Here is a 21,050-nt window from a genome sequence, read left to right as displayed (position 1 = left end):
GTGCTAGGTAAGCTATATCTCACAGGTTATATAGGTTGGATAATGTTTATCAGACTATTATGTCTGCTAGGTAAGCTATATCTCACTGGTTATATTGGTTGGATAATGTTTATCAGACTATTATGTCTGCTAGATAAGCTATATCTCACAGGTTATATTGGTTGGATAATGTTTATCAGACTATTATGTCTGCTAGGTTAGCTATTTCTCACAGGTTATATTGATTGGATAATGTTTATCAGTCTATTATGTCTGCTAGGTAAGCTATATCTCCCTGGTTATATGGGTTGGATAATGTTTATCAGACTATTATGTCTGCTAGGTAAGCTATATCTCACAGGTTATATGGGTTGGATAATGTTTATCAGTCTATTATGTCTGCTAGATAAGCTATATCTCACAGGTTATATTGGTTGGATAATGTTTATCAGTCTATTATGTCTGCTAGGTAAGCTATATCTCCCTGGTTATATTGGTTGGATAATCTTTATCAGTCTATTATGTCTGCTAGGTTAGCTATTTCTCACAGGTTATATTGGTTGGATAATGTTTATCAAACTATTATGTCTGCTAGGTAAGCTATGTCTCACAGGTTATATGGGTTGGATAATGTTTATCAGTCTATTATGTCTGCTAGGTAAGCTATATCTCACAGGTTATATTGGTTGGATAATGTTTATCAGTCTATTATGTCTGCTAGGTGAGCTATATCTCACAGGTTATATGGGTTGGATAATGTTTATCAGTCTATTATGTCTGCTAGGTAAGCTATATCTCACAGGTTATATTGGTTGGATAATGTTTATCAGTCTATTATGTCTGCTAGGTAAGCTATATCTCCCTGGTTATATTGGTTGGATAATGTTTATCAGACTATTATGTCTGCTAGGTAAGCTATATCTCACAGGTTATATGGGTTGGATAATGTTTATCAGTCTATTATGTCTGCTAGGTAAGCTATATCTCACAGGTTATATGGGTTGGATAATGTTTATCAGTCTATTATGTCTGCTAGGTAAGCTATATCTCACAGGTTATATGGGTTGGATAATGTTTATCAGACTATTATGTCTGCTAGGTAAGCTATATCTCACAGGTTATATTGGTTGGATAATGTTTATCAGACTATTATGTCTACTATGTAAGCTATATCTCACAGGTTATATGGGTTGGATAATGTTTATCAGTCTATTATGTCTGCTAGGTAAGCTATATCTCACAGGTTATATTGGTTGGATAATGTTTATCAGTCTATTATGTCTGCTAGGTGAGCTATATCTCACAGGTTATATGGGTTGGATAATGTTTATCAGTCTATTATGTCTGCTAGGTAAGCTATATCTCACAGGTTATATTGGTTGGATAATGTTTATCAGTCTATTATGTCTGCTAGGTAAGCTATATCTCACAGGTTATATGGGTTGGATAATGTTTATCAGTCTATTATGTCTGCTAGGTAAGCTATATCTTACAGGTTATATGGGTTGGATAATGTTTATCGGACTATTATGTCTGCTAGGTAAGCTATATCTCCCTGGTTATATTGGTTGGATAATGTTTATCAGTCTATTATGTCTGCTAGGTAAGCTATATTTCACAGGTTATATTGGTTGGATAATGTTTATCAGTCTATTATGTCTGCTAGGTAAGCTATATCTCACTGGTTATATGGGTTGGATAATGTTTATCAGTCTATTATGTCTGCTAGGTAAGCTATATCTCACTGGTTATATTGGTTGGATAATGTTTATCAGTCTATTATGTCTGCTAGGTAAGCTATATCTCAGGTTATATGGGTTGGATAATGTTTATCAGACTATTATGTCTGCTAGGTTAGCTATTTCTCACAGGTTATATGGGTTGGATAATGTTTATCAGACTATTATGTCTGCTAGATAAGCTATATCTCACAGGTTATATTGGTTGGATAATGTTTATCAGTCTATTATGTCTGCTAGGTAAGCTATATCTCAGGTTATATTGGTTGGATAATGTTTATTAAACTATTATGTCTGCTAGGTAAGCTATGTCTCACAGGTTATATTGGTTAGATAATGTTTATCAAACTATTATGTCTGCTAGGTAAGCTATGTCTCACAGGTTATATGGATTGGATAATGTTTATCAGTCTATTATGTCTGCTAGGTAAGCTATATCTCACAGGTTATATTGGTTGGATAATGTTTATCAGTCTATTATGTCTGCTAGTTAGCTATTTCTCACAGGTTATATGGGTTGGATAATGTTTATCAGTCTATTATGTCTGCTAGGTAAGCTATATCTCCCTGGTTATATTGGTTGGATAATGTTTATCAGACTATTATGTCTGCTAGGTAAGCAGTATCTCACAGGTTATATGGGTTGGATAATGTTTATCAGTCTATTATGTCTGCTAGGTAAGCTATATCTCACAGGTTATATGGGTTGGATAATGTTTATCGGACTAGTATGTCTGCTAGGTAAGCTATATCTCACAGGTTATATGGGTTGGATAATGTTTATCCGTCTATTATGTCTGCTAGGTAAGCTATGTCTTACAGGTTATATGGGTTGGATAATGTTTATCGGACTATTATGTCTGCTAGGTAAGCTATATCTCCCTGGTTATATTGGTTGGATAATGTTTATCAGTCTATTATGTCTGCTAGGTAAGCTATATCTCACAGGTTATATGGGTTGGATAATGTTTATCAGACTATTATGTCTGCTAGGTAAGCTATATCTCATAGGTTATATTGGTTGGATAATGTTTATCAGACTATTATGTCTGCTAGGTAAGCTATATCTCAGGTTATATGGGTTGGATAATGTTTATCAGTCTATTATGTATGCTAGGTAAGCTATATCTCACTGTTTATATGGGTTGGATAATGTTTATCAGACTATTATGTCTGCTAGGTTAGCTATATCTCACAGGTTATATTGGTTGGATAATGTTTATCAGACTATTATGTCTGCTAGGTAAGCTATATCTCAGGTTTTATGGGTTGGATAATGTTTATCAGACTATTATGTCTGCTAGGTTAGCTATTTCTCACAGGTTATATTTGTTGGATAATGTTTATCAGACTATTATGTCTGCTAGGTAAGCTATATCTCAGGTTATATTGGTTGGATAATGTTTATCGGTCTATTATGTCTGCTAGGTAAACTATATCTCAGGTTATATGGGTTGGATAATGTTTATCAGTCTATTATGTATGCTAGGTAAGCTATATCTTACAGGTTATATGGGTTGGATAATGTTTATCAGACTATTATGTCTGCTAGGTAAGCTATATCGCAGGTTATATGGGTTGGATAATGTTTATCAGTCTATTATGTATGCTAGGTAAGCTATATCTCCCTGGTTATATGGGTTGGATAATGTTTATCAGACTATTATGTCTGCTATGTAAGCTATATCTCACAGGTTATATTGGTTGGATAATGTTTATCAGTCTATTATGTCTGCTAGGTAAGCTATATCTCACAGGTTATATTGGTTGGATAATGTTTATCAGTCTATTATGTCTGCTATGTAAGCTATATCTCCCTGGTTATATGGGTTGGATAATGTTTATCAGTCTATTATGTATGCAGGTTATATTGGTTGGATAATGTGTTTAATGAAATACTGAAACTGACATCTTTCTTGAAAACAAAATAAATTGAATCTATATTAATTTTTTTTCAGCCCAGCATCTGTTCTAAGCATTGTTTAACCAGTTGTATTTAATTTCAGATCATCACAAGGAGCAGATGAAGTATCTTATCTACGACATTGTATAGATGATCTCTCAGAACAAATGGGCAACAACAACTTCAGAATGACTCAAATGATGAAAATGATGGAAGATTTAATGAAGAAACAGAATGTGAAACAATCTCTAGATTTAAAACTAGAAGACTATACGCATGCTTAATTTATTCAAATTATAATATAATTTATGAAATTTATAAGTTTATAAGACTATAACTTAATTTATAAAATTGATGATGTTAAATTTACAAATGATATACTTGAAGCTCAGTTATCTGAAAATTAATTATATAAAAGATATTATGGAAGTATTTTATTAATGGTAATTGTTTTATATATTAATTTATATACACATTTTTATAGAAAAACACAAGTTAAGTTAAGATAAAAAAAAAAGAGCCATTTATGTCCATTTTATGAAAAATATATCGTATCAGGAAAATATGTCCATTTTGTACAAAATTAGAACAAATATTATAGAAATATTGATGCCAATTTTGATCCACCTATCAAAATAAGTTAATTATGTGAAAACTGTCAGAAAATTAAGAGATAACTATTTTATCAGTATACAGAAACTGTGATATAAACTGTGAGTAATATATATTATAGAACTTAAAGTTACATCAATGTATTTAGTTGCAATAGAAGAACACTTAGTTACTAAACCATCATCAGAAATGAATGTCCATAAAACAAAAAGACAAAATTAGATTGAGTGTACAAAAATCTTTTTCAGTTTTCACTTGACAATTGCCAAATATTATTGTTTTTTACAATAATTACATGGTAATTCTTCAAGAAAAAATAGATTTGTCAGATAAATGAATTATAATGTTATGACAATCTACAAATCAATTGAATATAAGTTTTAATTTGGAACATATTTTCATGTTATTTATATTGTTTTTTATTATTTACATCAGATAATCAGATTTTTATGTATTTTGCTTGAGTATGTTTCAAATGCCATTATTTAATCCAACTCCGTCCCAATGATGAACTAAGATAATGCATTTTGATCAAAATATATAATCGGTTTAAATTGTTATGTTATTATTTACATTTTTATTTCACATTTGCTCTTTTAAGATAATCAGATTTTTATCATATATCGCATAAACATATTACTATTTACATTTATAAAATAATGTTACATTGACATTTTCTAATGTATTGCCACCGTCCAAATTTATCAAGTTTTATGATAAAATATTTCTATCAAAATATATAAAGATCTTAAATTGTAATGTTGTTTGTAACATGTGAACAAGTTATTATTTATATTTTGTATTTATTCATTTCAGATAATAAGATTTTAAACATGTAATGCTTAAATATTTACAAAATAATGTTACAAAATAATTGACATTGCGTAAAACTATTATGATGAAATATTATATCAAAATATATAATCAGCTTACATGAAATATATTTACAACTTATTTTTATATTTCTTATTTCAGATAATCAGATTTTGTTTATTTATATTCAGATACATGTAATCCAATCAAAGTTTATTTCTTTGGTTATGTTATGCTTTCTGTTACGTAAAGAGAAATACTAAAATTTACATTATGTAAGTCTGTCCAAATTATCATGATAATGAATTTTGATTATCATCGTAATTTTCTATAATAGCATAGTTATTGTTGTACACGTTTTTTTTGTAAATTAATTGGTTTTTTTTTTAACTTTAATCAAAAGAATATCACAAAAATGTATATTAATGTCCAAAATAATCAGACAGCATATTTTTGAAATTTCTTATAGATTTTAGATATGATATCAAGAAAATTCTGGCTTAACATTTAAAGATTTATGGCAGCGTTCATATTTGTGTATTCATATTGGACAAAAAATATTTTCTATTTTTGGATCCCAAACACAAAAATAATATGTTCTAATTTTTTGGTTTTTATAAAAATGATACTATACGGAATATTATTGTCATATCTTTATGTTGAAAAATTTGACAAGATCAAAAACAGAAGTACAATTACTTTGTAGATATAAAATATGAGATTTAATCAAAATATGAGAATCATTTATAAATATAGACATACCTTTAATGAAACCAGATTTCTTTTTTACTGTTGGGGCCTCAATGATCATCTATTGATCCGATGTTATTTATTATGTACTAGTTCAAGGTTACTAAACCATTTTAAATTTAATCAGTAACCCTCAATTTGTTTTTTAAATTCTATATTCCATCCATGAAAATCAAGATTGTGTATTTTGTATATTCTCAAAATTACTATCTCCCTACACAAGTTATTTGTGATGTTGACTCATATCTGCATAATCAGACAATTTTTATTAATCAGCCTTTTCAAGACTTTATAAATAACTTTTTGATATGCCTTGTTATCCTAACTCACAAATTATTTTTTGTTATCATTAGGCGGGAATTTATTAAGAAATTGATTTGATAGAGCTACAATAATTCTAATTTTTAATTTCATATTCTGGTAGGAATGCACAAGGTATTTTTTTCAAATATATTCTGAATCTTTTTTTGGCCTGACTGATAATGAATATGATATTGTTTAAAAGTTGTTTTAATTTTTGTCAGTGCGTATTTATTCATCTACTGTGATATATAAACTATTTTATGAAAAAATATTTAATAAATTTCACAAAACGATTTATTTGATTATACTGAAAATATTGTTTTACATGACTTAAGATTTTGACATATCCGGGTGGTGCTGGAAAAAAATGTTAGTGCTTATGCCATAGTCAAATATTCCTTTGTTTCAACCTCTTGAGTTTAAGTGAGAGAAAAAAACCAAGACGCAAATATCTTATTCGTGAACATCAATTAATTTATTGGATAAAAACAAATTCCATTATTGATACCAATGAACAATAGAGGAAACAGTCATATAGGATAAAATAATGTTGCAGTTTTCAAATTGAAATATATAGAGACTGAAATGTATGGAAACAAATAAACGTTTTAGGGGATAAACTCGCCTAATCGGTGCTATTACTATTGTTCTCATCTGACATAATTACAGATTATCGTTAGGTTTAATAACAGCAAGCAAGTTTAAAAACACGTACAATTATAATGTGACAACATACATGAATACTATTGAAATATTCATTAACCGTTAAAACACTTTACAATAGCACAAATATTTCAATTTTTTTAGACAACTCATGATGCTCTTCCGACAAAAATGATGTACAATACAAATATCGAAGATAATAATAAATCAAAAAATGATATAGGTCAAACAACAACGATTACCATATTGTCTAAAAGCACAAAATATTTGGTTACATTTAAGAAATATAAAATATCAAGACACACAATGATAAAAGACACGATTATAAACATATAACATCGTCATGGAAGAAAAACAAATGAAATATTGTAAACAATAAGCAACTAGAAACATACGCGAAGTGGAGAATTCATTAAAACTGCAGCTATGATTAAACGCTTGCTTTATCCATCGATAGATCTTATTTTAGCTATCTGTACCACTTTTCAGAAAAAATATGACGTCCAGTTCAGCTACAGTACAAAAAGAACGAGTCGTGGATATCAAACTCGTCACCAGTTCCATTTAGTCATTCTCAGAAGCATTAATTACTGATATCAATCAAGTAAAAACTATAAAAACAAAAGCAATTTTTATAAATCTCATTGCATGAATGAAAACAATTACAGCTCACAAGAAGATATTTTTGTAAAAGCCTTGCAACGGTTTTTGTTTTTTTTCTAACTAACTACTATATCTTGTCATGAAAAAGGGTAATTAATGACAAGAGAAAATGCTTTTAAAAAATAAAATATTAAAAACAGAAATTAGAACGTTCAACAGCATATCACATGAACACGCAACTTGAAGGTCAAAAACGTGTTAAACTTATGCAATGTTTTCATGTATCTTAAAAAAATATCAGATACAATTTGTCTTAGATTCTTGAGACCCTAAGTGACTTAACTTGATTTGTTTGGTTTTTGGGGGGTTTTTTTGGCAAAAACGAACTAATACACGATGGAAGACAACGAATTCTTTATTCAATAACACCTCATAGGATTCCGCGTCACCTGTCAAATCAAGTATCAGACATTATAACGCTTGTATCCATCCTGCCCCTTAAATAATCATACGTGTCGTTTTTTATCTTATAAAAATCAGATTACCTTACAGTAAAAGTAGATTATAAGAACAAAGATACACGACACGAATTTACAATTAAAGCACATTACGAGATTGTACTACAAGGTGTATTTCTCACACATACAGTACATTTCAAAGCGAGAATAGGAATGTTATTTGTTTTTCTCAGAATGATTTAGAAATCATAAACGTGTTATTAGATTTACAAATAGTAATTAGTGGTGTGTTCCGTGTTTGTCTGGAACGTCTTCCCATATCTCTACACATTGATGTATACTCAATCTCAACATGGGGTCCACTTTACTTAACTTCTTTATCACATTGGAAATACCCTGAATAAATTCCACACTTCTTAATAATTTAGTAGGAAGTTGAAATCCTATTTTTACTTGGCACTGAGCGATTTGCTCAGCTGTTCCCTCGAAGGGTGGTTTTCCACACAGCATAAAGTAGAGAAGACAACCTAAAGACCATACATCAGAACTCATTGCATTATGAGGGCAGCGATTAAGAATTTCAGGCGCTAAATATGAATTCTGGCCCAGATAGTCTTCACATAATACCAGACAACCACAAGAATCGTGGCACTTGACTGCTAACCCGAAATCCGCTATTTTGACACAGTCGTTGTTAAATATGAGAATATTACTAGGATTGATATCTTTATGAGCTATGAATCGAGAATGACAGTAAGCTACGGCAGATAAAATCTGACTAAATGATTGTGATAAAAATTGGTCATCAATAGGATGATGATGTATTGTGTATTTTTCAAGGTTTCCCTGCGTTGCATACTCCATAACGATGCATGCGAAATTGTCCTGTAAAATCAGGTCGTACATAGCGACTATATGTGGATGTCGCAATTCCAGCAAGCTTCTAATTTCTGCCAAAATATACTCATCATCCGTTACTGCACCATTCGCACGAATTGCTTTTACAGCGTAAAGGACTGTTTCACCAATTTTATGAATGGTATGGACTTCTCCAAAACTACCTTCGTCAATTCTCTCAAGAACTGCATAATTCTTCTCCATCAAAGATTTTCTCCAATTATGGTCCAAAGCTCTGCGGTACAAATCCATTTAAAGTATTTTCTCGCTTTTGATCTAAATCATTACTTCAACAATGTTTGAAACTGAATTATGACTGAACACCATTTATATATAAAACACGAATTAGACATAAATGATAATATGAATTCCCCAAAAGGGTGCCTCTTTTTCAACATCAGATCATTCGTGTTAAAAATCAGATCATCATGGTTGCTTAACAATTCAGTTTCAGTTGAAATCGATGATTATTGCCTCCCTGAATCCAAACATGCTCATCACTCTTCAGATAGAATCTGTACCATATTGATCCTGAATCCACAATTATTTACACATAAATAGGATGAAATTGTAAAAGTTAAATCATAAATCCGAACGTCTAACTTTAAACATTTAATGCTTGCTTAAAATCTAAATTTTACTTTTTTGACTTTTTTCTCTGCTTTTAACACTTTATGTTGATACAATACCATCATGGTTGCATTCTCCAAAACACAACAGTGAAAGTTTTAAAACTAAGAATTAATCAAAATTTTAATCGGTATAACAGGAATAACGGCTTCACAGACATTAAAGGTACAATAATTAACGAAACATTTACACACACAAACGTCAAGAAAGTACACCACAGAACTAATGACTAGCGATAACAAACCAGCCGACTTCCTCACAGGGAAAAAACGAAATACGAGATGAATTTTATAAAGAAAACATTGTGTTTATATCCTGATGTTAGGTTCGAAGGAATGACTAGTTTACCAATTTTACTTCTGATCAGCTACGAGTTCCAGATGATGACTGAAGGCTAGTAAATTACATTCCTTTCATTGGTGTTCATATATCACACCGAATGTTCTACACAAAACAGTACATGAAAACAACAATCTTCAAACATGCTTTCATGTTGTTTGAAGCGCGGACCTATGAGAAAGCACTATACTGCCAGAAGCCCTTAACTAATGAATCTTGATTATGAAGTGATACTTCCGGAGCTTTGATAACATTGAAAATAATTAGATTTATCCTGTTCTGTACTATTTTTGTGCATCTAAATTTGTGTTCAAGTATATATACACGAATTACTCTAACTCCAGGGTTCAGTGATTTGTTACTTAAAGTGAAGTACTCCCAATTGCACCTCTACTTTATCAATCATAGTGCTAGTCATAGCACAGCTCAAATTCAAAAATGAACTTAGACTAGGTCAAAGAGTTCAAAACTAATAGATTGAAGACATATTTTGGGGACAGTTCACCAACTGTCTTCAGTCTATTGCTGTGTAATACACATACATATACCACATAAACAATATTAGCATCGTGGACCCTCGGAAACTAATGTTACGTTTCCAGCCTCGTTGCCCAATGGGGCCAACCGTTGTAATTACTGGTCAGGTGACGCACGCATCCTAGGGGAGAAGCAGGGGAGCAGATCGCTTTTTCAATGCGGGGGGAGGGGGGGGCAGTGGCGTACGAAGGATTTATTCAAAGGGGTGTGCGAATTCGAATACAGAGTATAGAGAACGTTTCAGTTGAACTGGTGACACCGTATCTTTATAGCTCTCAGAAATATTATAGAAAGAAAGGCACGTTGCATGTTACTGAATTTTCTAGTCACGACCTAGGAGAAAATTAATTTTGAATTAAAAACTTCAATTTTCACCTAGGTGATCTATAGGGCGACCGATACCTTTCAACCAATCAAATTTAATGTCAAGGCAAGTCCTCTCAGTGGCGGTCCCGCGCCATTTGTACTGATCACATGATCGACGAAAATATGCGCACGATAAAATTCGCTACGTGTGCCCCTTCGTAACGGCGCTTCTGTGAGTGGAGATGGGTCCCAAAACGAATGGCCTTCCTGTCTCTCAACCATAAATTTATTGTTCGAATAGTGCTTTTTGATGTTCCCGGATGCCAAATTGTGCCTATTCTACGTCCATTACAGATATTCTACTCAACCAAGCTTGACTATTTGTGGGGGGACACAGGATATCATGCCCCCCCCCCCCCAAGGTTTTCTGACGGGGAGAGGGGACATGTCCCCCCTCCCCCCCGTGATTTGCGCCCACGGGGAGAAGGTCAACAATTCGGCGGCATATACACACTGGTCCGTCAATTTTTTTCCAAATGAGAGTGCACTTTCTATAACTCGTGAGTAAACTACTATGAACACATTCGTTATCTGTAAGTAACAACGATTTACCAAGCTGTGAATCAACCATCGAGAATAAAGGTTTGTCATCATTTTGACCAATTGTACATTAGCCCCAGAAACTGGAAAGCTAATCAGTAATAGTATTCACAGCTCTCCGTTAAATCAATGTGTGCCCAGAATTACCTGCGTTTGAATGTTAAAAAGGCTTACGTCAATTCTTGAGACTGAGCATTATATAGAAAAAAGACATTATATAGAAATAGAAAGTGAAATGTCCAGTGAGAGGCATTATACGACTGTAGACTATTTACATATATTCAAGGCCCAAATCAACCCCGGAAAATGGCGAATATATCCTTTTAACACAGCGAACATCTTTCCTCCATTGATGACAATGCCTCAGGACTGAATGACCGACGAGATAATGGGAAGTTTGGAAAATAAACGAATCAAATAGACAGAAGATAGGTATCGGTTTATTTACTAAGTTGTCAATAACAGGTAAACAATATGACAGCAAACAATTAGATAGTCATTATTCTATTATTATATAGGTTACTCTATGGTACACATGTACTCATGGCACTCGACAAAAATGCACAGGAGATAAGACTATGCAAACAAACAAACAATCAGACCCGAACATGCTGACATTGTTCTATAGTTGCTGAAGAATCAAATTAGTTGGCACATGTCGTTATTAATCATCAGTTCACCAAATTAGCGATTGGTATGTCCACTTCCTCCGTTTAAGGTATTCCATAAAGCGATGAAATTCTAAAAAAATCCAGACAATATTAGATAGTCACTGCAAGCCTAAAAATTCGCCAAAATCGAGGAGAGTCCAAGTGGATTTATTATGATAGGACACGAGTCACAACACGGGGAAAACACCGTGAATCGAACACACTACGGGATGCTTCAAGATTTCATAAATAAATATTCAACAAGTTGTCAAGGACTTCAGATATACACTGTATCGACGATTTTGTGCGAATCCAACAAGACTCGGGCAGTCAGCGTTTACGAGAGTCTTGGCGCCAATGCGATTCGGAGATTCGTGTCAATTTTTAGGCCTAGTATAGTAAATACCAATAAAAATTGCTTAGAGTTCCAATTAATGTATATTTTACCTCTAAAATAAAAGCAGACCGCCTGTGGGTATTTTTGGTTTGAATCGTCTCCAGATGTGTAATATGTTTCGTCATCATACTACCGACAGCCTATAATGCATGACAGCTCCAAGTGCGATCATTTTATTTTTTCCTTAGTTAAGATAAAATTCTCCCGAACATTACCAGTAGCCTTCCGTAGCATCTAATACCAAAGTGCAACTGCTTTTGTCAACATTACTTCTGAGATAACGATTAAGCTCAGTTGGAATACGTGCAAACTTACACTAGCTTTAACCATAATGATAATATGGAATTTCGCTGGCATTTAATTTAAAGATTCCGTGATTTATAAGATAGATAAATGAAGAAAAATGCCATATATCAGAGCACTCTAGTTTAATTTACCAACTTTTAAAATCTTAACAGGTGATTAGAGACTTAATGAAGGTTCATAATATGTAAAAGATATTGCTAGTAAGTAGTGACAGGTGAATTTATAATTATTTTATCCCGAAAACATATTGTACAGATAAAGCATCTAAACAAAACACAATTAACCAAAAGTATAAATATACAGACATCGACACATATTAAATAAAACCTAACTCTTGAAAGTATCAAAACATATCGTAAAAAGTAAATCAAAATATCAAAAAAGCATATTTAAAGAACTCTGCATGCCAAGTATCATAAGTAGCATGCCTTATACAATCTAACTAAACCAAGCTTGTTTTACAAAAATAAAAATGTTAAAAGCCATATTCTGATCTACCAATTTCCTAAATGTATTACATGTATTAAAATGCCATTCAGTCGATGTGAAACTCTGTTTTTGAACACTGTTAAATATTCATTGGAAATAGGACAAAAATCGTGTATAATGCTATTTATTTTCTGAGAATTAAACATGACCTTGACTTTATACGACCGGATTCTAAAATTAACTTTCTTCATTCATAAATACAGGTTATTATCTTCAAAGAATGCAGAAATTGAGAAATGAGTATAATTAAAGAAGAATTTAGCTGTTTAAGTTGAGGTTTATCACAGAAGTTTATCAGTGAGTCGAGATAATTAACATACAGATATAGATAACATGGACTGAGATATTTCACACAACATTCTGACTTCAGTCTGGTCTTTATCACTGCAGACTACTCGATCTTATAGTAAACTATGGATGATGTACAAAAAACAATTACCATTATATTATTAAGGTCGTGTTGGTACATTGCTTCCTTGTCTAAAGGTTATAGGTTTGACCTGGCAGATGCCATCGTTTTTTAATGCTGGAATGGATCTAAACTAAGAGGCATGGCCTCGACAATCTGAAACACTGAACGCTCCTGATATGAAGAAACCGACTTAAAAAAAGAACAAACATCCACATCACTGAGAAAGCACGACTGTCTATTTCATCTAGTCATATACATGCACATGAAGCGCATTTGCAAGATCTTTGTTGCAGGAGCAAATGCAGCGCAGAAGAGTTTCAATCCCTGATGAATAAAGTCTGATAATTACTACCATGATCGCTCTACTGCAAACAAATCATTTTCACATTGAAGATGAAATATAATATGTACTTTATAACGTTCAGGACATGCTGAGAAATCTGTGAACCATTCCGTACTCATTACTTGTAACTAAAAATACTAACATAATATTTTCTTCAGCCACTAACAATATTATTATTCCAGAAATACCTACTAAATTATCTTCAATTCAGTTTTTTTAATTTCTTCTAATCTCTGGGATCAAAAACATTAAAGTGGATTCTTTAAATTTTTTAAGACCACCCAATGATAGCCTTTCATATATACTTAGTTATTTATTTGTAGTTATCTATGTTTAAGAAAAAACGTACAGGTATGTATAAGATGTATATACATATCAGTAACATTAAGTATTTTTCATCTAAAATTTCCTGTCTTTTTTCACAGTTGCATTAAGAACAACAGATATAATCTGTACAGTATGAGAGAAAACAAGTAAATTGATCTTGTACACATGTAACCTAAACCATTAGCTTCTTCAAAAATACCTCAATTAAATACATCTCGCAACTATGTGTTTTATCATCTCTGTCCTAACATCAACTAAGTCCCACCAACAAGCCGATAAAAATCAAATGCACGGCATCGTCAATTTCATGCTTTTTTTCCAATATCATCTGAAAGATTCTCCCTAACAATACCAATAACAACATAATGCCACTGTGCGACTGATTTGTCCACTTTTCTTTTGAGATAAAGCTACACATCCTTATATTCAATTGTATGGACAGCCATATCAATACTGTTCCAGAACAGAATCTAACCGTGGAATTTATTTAAGGCAAATGGACATAATTTCATAGACAAATCTATAGAAACGGTCTAAACTTTATTCGAAACGGTAGTCTCTGTCTACAAACCAATTGTACCATATTAATGCTGAGTCAAGAGCAATAACTAATATTTTACAGTACAACTCATCAAAGGTTGTTCCAAAACACAATCATAATGAGCATCTTTTTTTTTGATCGCATTTAAATGTCAAATTTGACCATCACATATCGTCAAGGCAATAACATTGTTTGTTGAAAAAACCTAAATCATCCGCTGCATCACTAATATCAGCTTACCAAATTTCATTCGAAATCAATAGAGCTTTGATAATGTCTGTGGCCTACATGTACTTGCGAGGTACTTCTAGGGTACCAACGTTATATTGAAAGTACATTAGAATTCTACAACTATTTACAATCCAACCATTACATAGAACTGTGGGAATTTCATGCACGATATCATGGTTTAGAATATATGATCTTATATTTTGTTTGGAAATTTAAACTGCCTTATCAAATTTCAGTGTATCTTTATAATAAATATCCTGGGGCTTTATTTATCTGTTTATTGTTGATTGCTAGCCAAAATAACATCTTAATATTCAAGCCAATAGATAACTCGCCGTCTTCACACATTTTTTATAATGTTGGAATTTCTCTGTAATTTCTTTCACAGTCGGAAGTAAATCAAATTCATTTCATTCCTAAAACTTTGTCTGACTATTTTAATTTAAACGTGTAAAATTGTCATAAGTTCTAACAGCTGAAATTGAAAAAAATTCTTTAAATCATCATCGTTGAAAATCGGATATAGATAACTACCTTTTCATCAACTTCAGCAAAAATGATTTTCAGTGCGTCGCTGATTTTTTTTTACTTCATTTAAATGGGAGTCGTTTTGTCATTCCATTCCATCTTGAATCATTTTATGCCTTATACAGTGGCGGTGCCAGAATAGGGACACAACTGTCAATAGGGGGACAACTGTCAAGATTGAGATTCAAAATGTTGCAGCTGAGAGGGTTGTCCCCCAACATACTATGCATTCTGACACATATTTGAGCACAAAATTGTATAACAATCATATTTTCAATTTACGAAAAATGAAGTGGCGGTGAAATTGAGGGTACATATCACATTTATAGGGAGCAAATGTATCATTGATATTTCCTCTAAGAGGAGTCGCCGTAACCTAGACTGCTTGTCATTGTCAATCTAAAGGTGCGGGCAGACTTTTGTCGCTGAGTAGAGCCTTGTCTTGAGGTTTGACGACTGGCACGGACACAAGAGGAGACAAAAATCTCCAGTCGGTCGTTTTCCACCATGTCGATAATCTCGTGCACAGCATGCAATTGGAAGATAAAGGAATCATCTGATTGGATGATATGACGATAAAACTATCGGCGGCGATTACCAAACTTGATTGATATAACAAATCTTGTCGGCGACACGATAATCTTGTCGTGGAAGTACGGGCACACGCGAGATTTACAAAAATCTCCGACCAAGACCGCTCGTGTGCCCGCACCTTAAGCAATTTGTATCTGCCAGTCTACAAGACGATATCATTACTCTATGAGGCGGTACTTTATACTCCCCAGAATAAAACATTGTGTTGCCAAATCTATTTCTGATCAATGCCTGAATAGATACAGCAGCACAGACTCCTACGCAATTGTCACCTTCCTGTATGGACATCTACTTCACCACATGTACTCTATACATGTCTATATAAATATTTATACTACAAGTGCTTTATTATCATTATCATTCCCCGTTAATAACATGCTGATACCTTGATCTGTTTTATGACTACTAAGATATCGGTACAATCTATCATGATAAGATCGTTTCTCGTTAGAAACCAATTTTCTAGTCACAGTCAAGGCTATGTGAAAACATATCATTTACATGTAAATAAACAGTAATACTTTCTAGAACGTTCAACTTTAATGTGGCTTACGCTGATTACAATGTAAAGCCTATGTACTTCTCAAGGAGGCAACTAAAGTTCCTGTATCACCATTCTCTCTATTGGCAGCACTACATAACATTTTTTAAACATCTTTATCAAATAAAAGGGAATCTAGGTAGCTTCCTGTTCTTTCGACTTTCAGAAATATTTCAGAGAGTGGGGGACACTAATCCAATGTAATATAATATAATTATAACTCTTCAAATCTAATTAGTGGCTAAATCTCTTAATTATATATTTATCCATCTTTGATATCTTCAATATTACTAGAATGGAGTCTTACGGCTTTCTTCTCTGCATCTTGTTTTGCTAATGAAGACTAACAGATTGAAGATTGAAAACAATGTTCCTGTCGTTGTCTCCCATTCCAAGAAAACCGAATACCTTTTCGCCTCGACACTCCCTCAACACCCCACCCCACCCCACCCCACCCTCAGGTATCCGATGACCCGATGATTTCATGGACGTAAGTCCGTCAGCTAATCCATGGTGAAAAAATCATGAAATAGTGATACCAAAATACCACATAAACTATGATGGATCTCTGAAACTAATGCTGAGTAGAATAACCTAGCCTCAGAGTGACGTCAGGTATAGCACTAGGTATATAGTATATTGTAATTGAGATCAAATTTACTTAAGTGTTTGGACCTAACCTTGAGCTCGTGGCGAAACAGCATCAGGTTTCCTCAATCTGTTCCCTTGCTTTCAGTTGAGGTTCGAAGTGCTAGCAAAGAGCAAGTATGAACGCCCTTGATAAGATCTGGTAATAATCTACTGTTCATGTTCTGAAAATAAACATTAATTCTGTGTAATTAGAATGATTAGAGAATCCTACTTCCTTTACACTTTCCTATATATTCATTATATCTGATTCCTGAGAAACATATGATAACTATTTCTTCCATATCAAAGCTAGACATCAATTCTACATTGATAGTTTGTTCAGTTTTGTAAATCTTTCCAAAAGGTTTACTGATAAGTTTGGGTTTTAACATTTTTAAAGTTATTTAAGTCAAAAATAGTGAAAATTCATAGGCCTAATTTGAGATCTGGGCAGAACACAATAGGAAAATAATATTTCGGCCAAAGTTATAAAGTATGGGGGCTTTCCTCTAAATTCAAGACAACAATTAGAAGACTTTTCTTAAATGGAATACGATGACGCCATGTATAATATAGACTTCTTACTGTTTAGTTCTATAATCATTACGCATGTGATGGTCATTATAAAGACAATATTCTGTATAATCTGTTGTAATAACAGGGCTTTATCATCGACAAATAATACCTACAAATTGAATAGGCTACATGATGGGAAATAATGCAATAAAAATATGTCTATTTCTATTAGCCTATAGACGTTTTATTGTACATATTTGTTTATCCTTCGATAGCTTTCACTGGTTGGTAAATATACCATTTTATACTCTTATTACCTTGTTCTTTTAAATGTTTATTTTCTTAATAAACCCAACTGACTGTTTCTAATTGTAGTTTATATTGTCTTGTAATCCTAACCCATGTATCTCGTGCCTAGAGGTAATTCTTCTCAGCGATTTTCATTAATACAAAAACCTTGAATATTGTCATATTAATAATGATTGGAAACATATTTTAGTCCAATAGCGTCCAAAATACAAATTCCATTATGATTGCCTTCAACAAGACTATATACTACATATTATTTTGTTAATGATCGACCCCTATAAATGACAGAGATCATTGAAGCCCATTCGGAAATGGTTGATATGGTGACGAAACTTAAAATTGGGTAAAAGTGTTGAATTTTGAGTCCGAGTTCACAACTAATGAGTTGAAGAAAGCTTTCAATAAGGTATCTTTAATAAATCATGTTCTTTTAGTGTTCTACTTAGTTTTATGAGCTACAAAAAATTTAATCAGACCTAACTGTTTTATTTGGAAGTGAATTATCTAGCTATTGGGGTTTTGAGAAGTTTCCAACTGTGTTAAAATTGTTTCTAGACGATCTGTATATACATCAACTTTTTTTACACAGAAGGCTCTGATTATTTTCTTAACTTTTTCTTCTAAATGATTTTCTAATTTTACGTGAAGGTATGCAAGAGGTTTTCTGTTGCATTAAATCTTGTTCTGCCGCATTTGACATGTATAAATACCTTCTGTTTTCTCATATTTCATCCCTCTATTCTCTTTACGATACTTCAGATTTTTCAGCAAGCTCTTGAATATTTGAAAAAGATATGTTTTGAACGGATATGTCTTGAAATATTACCTGATATTTAACACCAATCGCATTTTCAAATGTAGATGAACATAATGTACAAATACTATAAAGAGTTCGGGCCACTTTTGAAATTGCTTTGTAACCATTTAGGTATTGTCTAGCAACTGCATGGTCCACCGTATAGTCCACAAGTATGGAATATTTTGACATGAGGTGGTTCTGATTGTAGTGTCATTGTCCAGCCAAAGAAAAATGAAAGGGAAATTTTTAACGACAAAACTGCATGGGGATCTGGGAGTGGCCTTTCTAGGATATGGTGTGAGAATTGACACACAAATGCACATGTGTTGTCACAGATTATCATTTATATCATAATGATAGGCCTACCTTGTACAAACGATTACCGTAATTCTGTCTGAATGTTCAGCGTTTCTCTTTAAAACGTAAATTTGAAAACATCTTAGTAAATCATCAACAATCTGGTAAAGCTATTATACCTGAATTAAAACATTAATTAGTATGGTAATCATTATCACCTGGTTTATTTTGGACGAGCATTAGAGAGTAAAATCTCAGATGAGTGATAAGGTAGAATTAAGTTCTTTTCTCTCAAAATATTAATTTTGTTGTTCTTATCGATAATTTCAAGTTATTTCGAACTTCGTATTATCCTTGAATAGCTACCTTTCTTGGATCACAGAATGCAATGATTTGATTGGATTGTACACGAGCGAATACAGCTCTCAACAGAAAGACTGTAAACATTATGACTGTTTATTAAGTTTCTGTCAAGACCCCTGATAGGCTATAATTGTAATTACCGCCATATTAATATTCTCTTTCCAGAACAGAAGCTAGGGTGTATTTCAGAGGAAGTCCCATTGTCGCACTACCGTCATCAGTACTGTTGTTCTATCGGGATCTGGAAATATTGTTTTATATGGGTACCGTTTGGGTCTATCTTATGGCGACAGTTCTTGAATTTTTTAAGGAATAAATCACTTTAAGTCAATGTACTAAGGAAACTGTAAAATAAGAACAGTAAAGTGTATGTTTTTCTTCTCTTTAATTTAACATCTGACTGAATTCAAAATACCTGGCATATATATTATTATTATTATTATTTTATCTTAGATATATCTGAAGTTTATTCAGAGTTTATAGTTATTCTCCTTTTGTCAATCTTATCACTTTATTTTACATATACATTTAAATGTATTGTAATAAATGCTTTTTTTTATACTAAATTCATTCAATCAAAGGCTTTTTTGACATCCCTTTCCAGAAGCGGTGGGTTATATGTTCTGAATGCATTTTGTTTTACCTAGAACTGCCTAGAATATATAAAACTGTCTGAATCTTTGTGTTATATTCTTATGTTTGGTTGGTTGATGGCATTTAAATTCAGCTTCCGCCATTGAGCATTCATAATCCTTAAATAATTATCAGAATGTTTAGGTCTGCAACTGACACAAAACTCCAAGATTTGCATAATTTCGATCTTTAAACCCATTGTAACATTTTTCTAACAGAAAACAGGGCAAGATTGGGCTTTTTCCACTTCTCTCATAGTTTCTCTTCTTTCATTAAAATATCTGGCCTATTGCTGACGTATTAAATGTCATATTTCTCTTCTATAATGTTATAGAGTCTGGTATAATATGCGAATTATTTATAACTATGTCATGTTGAGAAAAATGACAAGAATTGCAAATGTAGGCCATGATGTATAGAGTAATGTATAACATTTTGCTTTTATTGAGTTTTCATCTGTCAAATGAATGTGCAATCTGTTGCCAGATATTTCATCATACTACTATTGTTACCGTTATGTTTTGTGAAGACGAAGATAGCAAACCTTAGCATACAGTTATGCTTCTTATTTATATTGTGTGGATCACGTTCTATGGCGGAGAACTCCAATGGTATTATTTCGACTCATGTTGGCAATGGTGTAATTAGGGGCATGATGGCATGCTCCACTAGGACGATAAAAAATGAAAAATGTATTCTTCTTCCTCTTCCATAATAGCATCGATGTAATCTTCGCTTTCCTAGATGAGAAAACTTACCCTGACCCCCCATCAGCGCCATCTTAAATCCGTAAATGGGAGCCGCACACATCCTCCGCCCCCCTTCTTCAGGATCAATCACCTGAACGTTAGTAAGCGAGCAAGCACTTCCCCATTAAACTAACCTGACTTCCTTGCAGGGCTTTGGAATCTTTATATGATTTATTATTCAAGTTTAACAATATCAATTTAATGATAAGACAATGATCTATTCCACTGTTTATCATTAAACCAGGCACATCGTGAAAGATAAA

General features: G+C 32.7%; 3 protein-coding genes across 3 annotated transcripts in view; 1 reads left to right on the top strand and 2 right to left on the bottom strand.

Annotated features, from left to right (window-relative positions):
* LOTGIDRAFT_229069 (hypothetical protein) overlaps positions 1-3,905 on the top strand; it is a gene marked incomplete at both ends in the record, with an annotated part of 18,699 nt that extends 14,794 nt beyond the window's left edge. Inside the window, one exon of the mRNA XM_009061955.1 lies at positions 3,725-3,905. Coding sequence (XP_009060203.1) covers positions 3,725-3,905 — 181 coding nt within the window. The remainder of the gene's footprint in view (positions 1-3,724) is intronic.
* A 4,197-nt stretch (positions 3,906-8,102) lies between these two features.
* Positions 8,103-8,972, bottom strand: LOTGIDRAFT_154250 (hypothetical protein; the record flags this gene model as incomplete). The annotated part of the gene is made up of 1 exon (XM_009061954.1): positions 8,103-8,972. One exon carries the CDS (start codon positions 8,970-8,972, stop codon positions 8,103-8,105), a length of 870 nt encoding a protein of 289 aa, XP_009060202.1.
* Positions 8,973-20,058: 11,086 nt separating this feature from the next.
* Positions 20,059-21,050, bottom strand: part of LOTGIDRAFT_154249 (hypothetical protein) — a gene marked incomplete at both ends in the record, with an annotated part of 3,057 nt that continues 2,065 nt past the window's right edge. The window contains one exon of the mRNA XM_009061953.1: positions 20,059-20,157. Within this exon, the coding sequence (XP_009060201.1) occupies positions 20,059-20,157 (99 nt within the window). The remainder of the gene's footprint in view (positions 20,158-21,050) is intronic.

The sequence above is a fragment of the Lottia gigantea genome, assembly GCF_000327385.1.
Source record: "Lottia gigantea unplaced genomic scaffold LOTGIsca_5, whole genome shotgun sequence".
Classification (NCBI taxonomy): Eukaryota; Metazoa; Mollusca; class Gastropoda; family Lottiidae; genus Lottia; species Lottia gigantea.
The sequence above is the reverse complement of the archived record's forward strand: the minus strand, read 5'-3'. Positions and strand labels throughout refer to the sequence as shown.